Raw genomic sequence first — 11,179 nt, forward strand, 5'->3', positions numbered from 1 at the left:
TTTGCTTTAAAGGGATGATACAGTATTGGTGGAGATGAGAATTGGGCTTTTAAGTTTTTGCGAGATACCAAGAAAACAATTATGAAATAGTACAGAGCATAATATTTTAAGAGGAATTCAAGTTTATTTGATGAAAATCGGGTTTGGAATGACTGAAAAATCCAAAAATAAAGTAAAACAAAGCGATCGTAATAAAAGGTGGGTCATACCTTTATGCTCTGTTTTGAATATCTCAGCCATTTCAAAACCAATTTTCATCGAATAAACGTTGAATTCCTCATGGAATTACATGCTCTTTCATAATATGTCATATGAAGTTTCTCATTATCTCACCAAAAATGTTAGAAACCTGAAATTAGGTCTCAACCAAAACTATACGATCCCTTTAACACTTGGTCAAGAGTAGGGAGTTAAAATTATCATGAGTGGAATGCATTGTGTGACTAATTCACCGAGATAAACTGTGGCAAGGATTTTTCCTTTTTCACTAACAGACCACTTCCACTTTGCCCATGAGCAGAAAAGGTCATTTGTAATTGTAACAATAGGCACTTCGGTCTGTAAATTTACTGACGTAAACATATGCGATGTAATAATTATTCATGTGTAGGGCCAAATCCTTATAAATTATGCTTGCGAGCACATCCACCTGATATCAAGCTTGGTGTTTAGTAATAACTATCAAAAGAAGGAAGTTGCAAATGCATTCAAAGGAAAACAATGAAATGTATATATGTTTCCACAATAATTGATAATTGACGGAATATTCTAGTCACTCGGTCTACGTTAGTCCATTCTTTGTTTGAAGATGAATGACATTAATTGTTACGTCAGGCAGGCTCATGTATTATGTCGCTTTGAAACAAGTGCAATGCCTAACCGACTGAGAAAAAAATGGAGGTAATTTTAACCAATCGTGCACATGAGCTAATTACGAACTAGCATGTGACTTTTCACAGTTGAACCACTCCATGACTATAGGGAATGAGCATGATTCATACTTTTACATGCTTTCATAACGTCCTCTTTCTATTATCTATAATAGAAGTCTGATCTTTAATAAAGAAATACAAAAATGAAAACACTATGTCCTTCTGTGCATACTTAAAGCGTGATCTGCGGCGCTTTACATTTGATATGTAGTTATAGATTGAGCAAAGAAATTGGGATATCATAGAGATTCGAACCCGAGACCTCCACAATGCTAGCCCGGTGCTCTGCAAACTGAGCTATAGGAAGCCCTAATAGTAAAGTGTCCGTCCCACAAACCCTTCATTCTCAATGCTTGAATGGTCAGAAGTTATAGCAGTGTGTAGTGAATTTTTACAAAGACTCATTATCATTCAGCTAGAAAAGAAACATAACAAAATACAAAGTTGTACCTAATACACGTTCATTCTAAATGCCTTTAACAAATTAATGTCTGACAAAATACGTTCCGGTCTGACCAAAAGCATCTTATAAAAGTATATATCAAAAACTATTTTGGTAATTGTACATTGTCAGGCTCCTATCACTTTTCCCCCACAGCGTATATTCACGAATGACATTTTCACTTATCGTTTCACTGATAATTTCCGCAAATATTCTTCCTGGCATTGCATGCGTATCACAAATTCCGACGCCAAACTCGACTTCATAAACAGCACCGCAAAGAGTCCAGGTGGTTGAGGGGTTTTGGAAGAGGTATTCATCGTTTTTCAATCATATCAGAGCAAAAAGTCTTCATCAAAACTGTATTTTCTTTTTTTCGCAGCACTTTTCTATCATGTTTTCATCTTTGGTAAAGCATTATGAGACAGCTCTGTCGGATCAAGCTGACATCCAGGAGAAATCGAAACATTAGTCTGATTTCCCCAATCTCCAGAGGCCTCGTCTTGGCTTCTTTCGTCCGTAGTTTGGCGGCTCGTGAAAGATCTCCAGGATGAGGCTGACGACCATGAGGATGTTCTTGGTGAGGAAGACGGAAGCCGAGACATCGTGAATACGCCAGAGGTGAAGTCGGATGGCTAGGAAGGGGATGTCGAACACACACACCATGATGTCGTTACGAAGGAGCAAGATGTTGAAGATCGCGCTCTTCGAGTGCCGCATCGACTCTCGAGTCACGTGATCGTGCTTTTTCCTCTTCTCCTTTTTCTTCCCCTGGTCACCGTCCTCAGCATCAGCGTCGGTGTCGATCTCCATTGGAAGAAATCCGTCCCCCTCGTCCTTTCGCTTTGTAGAGTTGGCATGACTCTTTTCGGACGTGGTGAGATCAGCATTGCAATTTTGGTTGTCATTCATGTGACTGAGGTCTAAGCTCTGACTTAATCTTGACGACTGCGACTTCGCCTCGGTGGATGAAGCCTCCTGTGAGTTAAGACTGGTGTAACTTCGGTATCGTCGACCACTTTTTAACTCACCGTCGGACACATCGTTTTTCTCCTGGCTGGTGTCGTTGTCGAGCTGACCTTCGTTCAACGACTTTGCCCGTCTTCGGCTAGGATCTTGGGGCGTCGTCGGTGTCACGCCCAGATCGACGTCCGTCATCTGCACGTCGTCCTTTGGTTCTTCGTCGCTCTCCTGCTCGTTCAGCTTGCCCACCTCCATCTCAGCAACCATGACCCGCAAGGCGAACAGAGGAACCAGAGGGAGAATGAACCACGCGCTGCCGAACACCATAATGGCGTTGCGGAGCGGTCTGGGGTACTCGCCGCTCGATCCTTCTTCATGCAGCATCGAAAGGATATCGCTGCCGTCTAGGATCGAGAGCGCGATCACGCCCCCGATGCTGCGCATTCGTAGCCGGTATTTCATGTTGTCGACGTTGGAGTCGTGGCAGTGGACGAACAGAACGAAGACGATGCCGGTGAGGGAGAGAGCTATCCTCAACATTTCCCCAGTGAACGCCCATCGTGACTCGCTCGGAGTGGGAACGGCGTTGTAGAGAGAGAGAATCTTGGCTACCTGCAGCGGAGCGAACAGGAGCCACGAGGAGTATGCGTAGAGGAGTTCACCCCATATATTTCCATTGGGACTCCGTGGGAGTTGAGTCTTCGGTCGGATGCCGAGAAATGGAAGGATGAAGCAGACCAGCCAGAAGAGAGTAACGAAAGTGTCGAGTATGACCCAGACGTACCCCTGAGAGAAGCCCTCCTCTGAACTATGGTGGATGATGAAGAGATCGAGGAAAGCGTTCTGGGCACTGAGCGTTAAAAGACACGCTATATCCAGGATGATCTTCCCACAAATGTGACCACAAAGATATTCCCTTACTGAAGGCATGGTGGCAATGTCTTGCACTCGATGACGTCTCACAAGTCATTCAGTGGTTCGGAGATTGGTCTTCTATTTTTCAGTTCGCTAGAATAACGTTATTCTGCAACTCACCGGTCTACTGTACACGGTATACTGATCTATCGCAGTAACAGAGCATGTGCTATCACAGTCTGAAAGATCCTTCACTTCCGTTGAGTCGTTAGCGAGGGCAGCTTTCGATTTCTTTAGGTCCAACCGCCACGTCCAGTCCACCTAAAAGTATCAATCAATATTCCAAGATAAAGCAACCCATGCTCCAGCGATGCCAAGCAGCAAACATTTCTCCCCGCTCTTCTCCACTGGTACTGCCGAAGGCGTTACAGCTTTCTGCAATATCGCAACATGCTCATGTCACCCAAACTCGACAGCCCATGCATCGAGATGCAAGCTGCTGGTATACTCAACTTAAAGCGAAGAGGTGACCTCTTAAAGCCCCAGCCCAGCTGCAAATGTGAGAGGTACGGGAGGAGGAGATTGGATAGGAGGACGTTCCCACCGGGCTGCGCAGTACACCCTTAATGATTGAAGTAACGGGACGCACACAATGCTCAAGCTTATTCTTTGAAGGCGCTGTTTTCATTGCTCCCTCTCTTTCGCGCTCCCTCTTTCTTTCTTTATCTCTCCCTTTCTTTCCCTCTCTTTCGCTCAGAACAAAGGTCGAAGAGTACACTGTACTAGTATTCAAGTGAGAAGCCGTGAAAGCAAGCACTGGATAGTCTTCGTCGAAGACCTTCTTGCAGCTTATCTGCCAGCGGATCGAGACATCATATTGACTCATTGAGGACGGCTACGCACGTGCTGACTTTGGTACAACACGCATTTCCCATAGACACATGCCCGAGTATACTCGAGACTCGCCCTCAATGGGTTAATAAAAGAAGTCGAGCCCAGCTAGAGGCAAAGCTCCTCTGATGAAGGTGCCTTCTGAGATTTGTCAGAATTTTGAACCTCCTGATTTATGTTACGGATTTATGTTACCTCCTGATTTATGTTACAGGGCGCTGTGGCATAGCGGATAGGACTCCCGACTCCCTGTCGGTGGACTCGAGTGCGAATCCCGCCCAGTGCTTACTTCCTTTGACAAGATGTTTTTGCCCACCATGTCCCTCTCGACCCTAGGTGTATAAGCTGTATTCTTATCATAGTATACTTTTTGTTACACATATTTTTTTTCTTTGCTATCTGGTTGATATGTTTACGTTTGTTTTGATTGTAACGTTGTGCATTTGAATATATGTTTTTGTATCTTTTTATTGTGCAGGGCCCCTTGGTATATATAGAGCAGTTTTTTAACTGAAAGGGCTACCCTGTTGAAGTAAAACGGAAATAAATAAATAAATAAATAAATAAATAAATAAATAAATAAATGGGTACCTGGCAACGCTATGTTAGGGCAATAATAATAGCAGGGCCCTCTGGTAGAGAAGTGGCAACACTGTAGAGGCCACCCTGGGTAAATAAGACCTTGTTATTATAATTATTATTATAATTATAATAATAGTTATTATTATTATTATTATTATTATTATCATTATTATCAATTGTGGTTGTTGTTATCATTATTATTATTATTATTATTATCATTATTATTATTATTATTATTATTATTATTGTTATTATTATTATTATTATTACATGCAGGTGTTTCATTGATAACAAAATCGTAACAGGTCACCAGAGCTCTGTCTGAAGAATCTTATGCGCATCATACATTTCGCATTAGCGGCCTATTGGCGAATCTAGCAATTTTATTGATCGTACAAAGTGGCGAGAACTGTATCATTTCTGAAAGTTGGATAATCAGCAATAGTGAGTAACATTTCTACTGGCTTTCGCGCTCCGATCTGGCTCTGTTGTCGTCTGTAATTGTTATACAGAGTATAAGTGAAAACGGCAAACATGGACAAGGCTATAACACAATGACATTCAGGGCATGACGACTGGAATGAGAATATCATGGATCTTGTTCATGAGCAACTTTTGAAACGTTAATGACCTGTACATTCATCACCTCCGTCAAATCTGCTAGTCCCCACTCTATCAATATTCAAAACAACGATCGAAACGGGGTGTGAATTCATCACAGCTGTGTTTACGTATGCGTGTATTCTGTTTTGTGTGAGCTCAAAGAGAAACTATGAAGAAAGGGAAATAAGAAGAATAATGCATAACTAAGTTTCTCTTATCTCCGACAAAGAGTTACAAGTTTTGCAATACGATCATGTAGTCACGAATACAACGATTTCATTTTCAACAATATCACAAAACAACATGAGACCACAGAAACATTCGGTTGTCGAGCTTATCACAAATGCGAGCAAAGACGGAAGAAAGCAATAAATCCAGTAGAGCAAGCTTTGAATTTCATTGTAATGATATCGTTTGCGATATAGGAATCACCTCTCACATGTTTTGGTGATTCCCACCTTGTGATCATAACGAGACAGGCGATCTTGCAGTAGCCCCCATTGAATGGCATGGATACCAGCAACGCTAACATTGGCATAAGTCAACGAGTAAGCAAACATCTCATTGGAAGTGACGTGGGCGTACAAAGGGGCATTAGGAGTCACCCTCCCCTCCCCCCATCACCACCACCACCATAACCACCGCCACCGCCACGTTAGGCTGAATGTGGTTAGACGACGAAAATGAGCAGTTCTTGTAAAACTCTATATGACATTTTGAATGAAAATGTATCGAGGCGTTATGTCAAACCTCATTTGTAATTGGACGATGAAGTGATGGAACGTGGTCGACGGCTACGTTTACGACATACTCAAACCACGCACGCATTCCATCACGCCGCACGTGGGAAAACTGAAAGGTCGCCTGCACGTTATGCACAATACAATAAGAATAAACTGGCGGGTGGTGTGTACTCATACACGCTCAGTTAATTCTACCAAGGAGGTTCAAGAGAGTGGAGTCACAACTGTCTTATTTCCTTTGCTAGATGTTCGAGGCCGCCGCTCAAAAGAGCATGTGCCAAACAGGATACGAAGACATTGACTCGTGTCTCATTACATAATCACCAGCCACTTTCCAAAGGAAAATATGCCTTTGTGATGGTAATTTATTTTCGCTATCCCTTGTTATAAAAGGTAGGTGGTAAAGACACGAGGATGCGCGAATAGAAATCGAGCAAAAAATGCTGAAATAAAGATGAAAAGTACTCGACTGGGCATACCCGGGCACTAATCTGATATATCTATTAATAAAGAATTATACCTGAAGACTACTCCATATTAGTTTCATTTGTGGAAATTAAGCGGAAAAGTGATAAAACGAGCTTTCCAGGATGGCACAGTTTTAAACATTTTCACATGATACAGCTCTGATTTACACTTTTGCACAAATTTCTGAACGGGATTGACTTTTGTTTTACATGCTTTTTCAGTAAGTTAAATTTCATTTCATTTAATAAATAAATAAGCAAAGTATGGCCAACATTATGATAAATGAATCTTCAGACTGCTCAGCAAGACGGCGGCATCGAACATCGATCATCAAAGGCACAAGTGCACCTGTAGAATTCTTTTGTAAAGCAATAAAAATCTGACAACTATATGAATAATTACAGCCAGTTGGAACTCCAGGTATAAAATCTCCTTGATTCTACTCTGTATTATAATTGAAGGCAGTTTAGGTATGACATTGTCGACTTGGGTTTATCTAAGTAAATTGAACTTATTTGTTGTTTACATAATCCGACCACAAATGTGTTTAATGATGCCATGATGCCCATGCCAGAATAAGACAAAGTGTTTTTCAGTTAGTATTCACTCATGCTACTGAACTGCCTTATGGCTTTTTACATTAATATCACATCAATATGTACTGAATGCTACAATATGCATAAGCCTTTATGTCGCAAAAGTACTCACGAAAATTGAAAGAGAATTATATTTCAATGTACTTTAAATCAAATTCAAACTGATTTTATTTAAATTCAACATTATAACAGCTGTTTACATATAATAATAATAATAATAATAATAATAATAATAATAATAATAATAATGATAAAGGACATTTATATTGCGCAGCTACTATAATAATATAATCTACTGCGCATTACAAAATGACATGCATATAAGAAAATACATTACTTCAGAAGATGACTTTTTAACCTGACCTTAAACTCATTAATTGTAACTGCTCGTCTTACAAAGGGAAATTATTCCATATTTTTTTTTTTTTTTTAGGTTTATACTTTTCTTTTTTTTTTTCATTGAGTTTTTATTGATCAAATTAACAAGATTACAAAAACATTATTCCATAATTTTGGTGCAGCGTACAAAAATGCCCTGTCACCAAGAATAACTTTTGATTTCCCCGATGGATATTTCAATAATATAGGTGAGAAACAAAACAAAATAGATGACATTTACGAAGTAATCCTAAACAGCAGTGCAGTATAATATTAAGATAAATCATGATGAAGTAACGCGAAATGCAAAATATGTGAGCAAAGTAAATGATTAAAAAAAAATGGTTATGGAATTCCACTTCAAAGAACAATTCCGGACCAGGTAAGAGTTGGTCTGGAAAGAAAGAGTAAAATCTAATAAGCACAATTACTAATGAAAATTTAATCAAAATCGAATTACGACGACTGAAATTATGAAATTTTAAAGTTTCGCCAATTTTCTTAAAACACTACTGTTCTTCAATAGTCAATACAAATATATAAAAAAAAATATTGAGTTGATGTTGTCATCGCCTCACAACTTTCGGTATAACATAGAGTTTGGACACAAAATCTTGAAATTTCCAGTGCCAGTTTATTCAAACGCAATAATGTCCCGGTCTCAAATCCTGATAAATCTGACTGATCACTAATTTGAAATTATTCAGCCAGGAATAAAATTACGTTTTACACTTTTATAACAGGAAAAAAATAGTTTCTTGTACACGATCAATGGAACTTTGATAAAATTTTCACATTACTGTAGTGCTTGTAAAATCAAACTCTTTCGACAACATTTACGTCACACATATCATATTTCACACATTCATTATGCTCATTCTAGTTTAATGAGTATTCCTGTGTTATCATCATCAAGGTCGAGGTTATATATGCTTGAGGAATGTTGAATTTTATCAGCCTGCTAAAGACATTGCTTTAATAGGTTTCAATTACAGAAATCATGCTGGCTGCGAAATCATTGCAGTGTAATGACGAATTATAAAGGTATCCTTAGCGTCTAAATAATGAGCAAAGTAAAGTAGAAAAGAAATTGTCATAAAAAGCGAACAAACAAAATAAAACAGAAAAAAAAAAACATTTTAAGCGATAACATTTGTAATCCAGTGATGACAAACCTCAGAGCTTGAAATACATGTATTGTTATAACAACCTGTGTTTAACTTTTGTCAAAGGAATCGTCTTGTTCGTTACGTATTTAGCACATCTATAACATCTAAAAACCAAAATACAGCTATTCTATTGGGATATGGCCTACTCTAAGATTCGTCTTGAAAATCGTCACCCCATCCTAAAAGAAATTAAAAAAAAGAAGATGAAGAAGAAAAAAGGGGGATTGTAAAAATGACATTAGCTACTGTTTATTATTGAGTGCAAGAAAAGCTGATGGGACGTAACTTTATACCAGCGAAATTGTATTACGTTGAGCTGACATTCAACGGTGATGGCGCCAGACAGTTATCGACGACTAGGTACATGTATATACTTCGAAAGCGGTTACCTGCAAGTATAGGTAAAATGGGAATAAAGCAACCTCTTTGACTACTAGCAGACAAAAAAAAAAAAAATAAATAAATAAATTGTTCCAATGCCGCGATTGGTGATCAGTGAACTATAATTTATTGATTATCCAATTGATAAACCCATCCACCTTCTACTGCCTCTAGAAATCAACGCAGATGAGCAAACACTAAATTCTTTTGATCGTTTCATGTCACGTTTATTCCTCCGAATAAACACAATGCAAATAGTGTACTAACATTGACTGAAAAACTAATAATTATTATTGTTAGCCTCCCATCTGAAAAAAAATGTACTTAATTTAATTTCTTTTTAATAATTTGTTCAGTGTTAAGTGGACTATTTGAAACGTGTGTGTGTGTTGTTATTTTTTTTTTTGAGTTTCCCATATTTTATTTTCGAGTTGGCAAGAAACTTCAGATCAACATTTCCTTCAGTTGTCTCTCATTATAGAATGTGAGGATTAATAGGCCTTATATTGCCATGGTCACCATGCATGAACTCTTACATCACGGTCGCATTTTGCTTCGAATATCACTTGGGAGTCCCGTGTCATTACACTTCTTTTGTGTGTGCCGATCCTATAATATGATTATGCCTTTCACCATCTAAGTAGGGCCTACACGATATTTATCTTAGTTATGTAATTTTTCTTTCGGTTGTACTCATATCATTATTCAGACCTCGCAAGTCTCACTCAGTAGGCGCAAGACTCACGCCGCACGAGTCTTTCTCACGCTCACACACACACACACACACACACACACACACACACACACAACAGCACTAAAAACAAACAAACAAACAAACAAAAACGAAACATCTTCACCCCAATAAAAGAAATCAGCAACATGTCTTTGTTTTTGTGATTCTGTATCCCACAGCTGCTGTAATTATTTGTATATATTGTGATTGTCCATGATTATTTCTCAATAAAAAAAAAGAAAAAAAAAGAAATCAGCAACATGCATATATAAACAACCAACGAAAAGTGAAATTTCCGATTTTTTCAATTATAATAAACTAAAATACTATCAAGTATGCATAAGATTGCACGATCTACAGCACAAAAATGATAAAGCTCTTTACCGTTTGGAGAGGAGGGGGGGGGGGTGGCGGTGAACCCTTCCACTTGCCTCCCACCGCACTAATGCTCCACAAAATGTCACGCCTCAGTGCGCCCTGACTTTGGCATTGCTGTATGATTATGTTATAATGATACAGTAACTATCATCTGATGCTTTATGTCCTGCACAATGTATATCTCCCGTGATTTGTACTTTCTTATACGGAGGAAAATAACAGTTTCTCATAGTAACACGGGAGATTGCAACCTCTCCTGCGCCCCTCAGAATATAGGCCTAGTGCTCATGAAGTCACCTCATGCACGTAGTTCCAACCAGAACCTCTCAGGCCTGGTGTATTTAGATACATGTAATATATTTTGCATAAATTATTAACCCTCGAGTGATTGGTTGAAAGAGCTTCATTAGAATGCATTTTCAACTATTTCAGAATGTTGGCCTGTTTGACACTTCATCGTATACTGTCTGGAAAATGACGTCACAACTTATGACAACATTATTCCAATACTACTGTATTCACTATTTGTGAAATTATGTCATAAACAAATTGTGACATCACAAGGCAATTCTGACATCGCGCGCTGCAGCTCCATACAGTACTGTAATACTTCACGAAATGTTACAAATCGATTGTGACATCACAAAGCAATTCTGACATCGCGCGCTACTTCTTATTGTCACCCCGTAAAATTATAGTTCATGTAATAATAATAATAAAAAAAAAACAGAGAAGAAAAGAAGTACTTAGCAAAGCAATTGTGACATCACAAAGCAACTCTGATATCGCGCGCTGCTTCGTACCGTCACTGTAGGATCCACTACAATACATAGCATCCACCACTCGACTTCTCGTCTGATATTTTTTATCCCAAATATAAAACATATAATACTCTGTCGAATTTCGAGTTTCCGGTTAAAACTATGGGTCTCAGTGCCTTCACAAAATAGTACTATTCACTTCGGGGCTGCTCCAAAGCTCAGTGCTGAGTTGTCAGAGTCACATCTGTCCATAATTTAACCAGAAACTCTCAAGGCAAAGTATAATTGCATGAACATTATTACA

At 38.9% G+C, this 11,179-nt stretch overlaps 1 protein-coding gene across 1 annotated transcript; it reads right to left on the reverse strand.

Moving 5' to 3' along the window:
* Positions 1-1,842: 1,842 nt before the first annotated feature.
* On the reverse strand, positions 1,843-3,267 carry LOC140234000 (uncharacterized). The gene has a single exon (XM_072314086.1). It carries the CDS (start codon positions 3,265-3,267, stop codon positions 1,843-1,845), a length of 1,425 nt encoding a protein of 474 aa, XP_072170187.1.
* Positions 3,268-11,179: the final 7,912 nt, after the last annotated feature.

Source organism: Diadema setosum, chromosome 10, assembly GCF_964275005.1.
Source record: "Diadema setosum chromosome 10, eeDiaSeto1, whole genome shotgun sequence".
NCBI lineage: Eukaryota > Metazoa > Echinodermata > Echinoidea > Diadematoida > Diadematidae > Diadema > Diadema setosum.

Coding starts and splice junctions, on each gene's coding strand:
- LOC140234000 (XM_072314086.1), bottom strand. CDS start 3,267: ATGCCTTCAGTAAGGGAATATCTTTGTGGTCACATTTGTGGGAAGATC.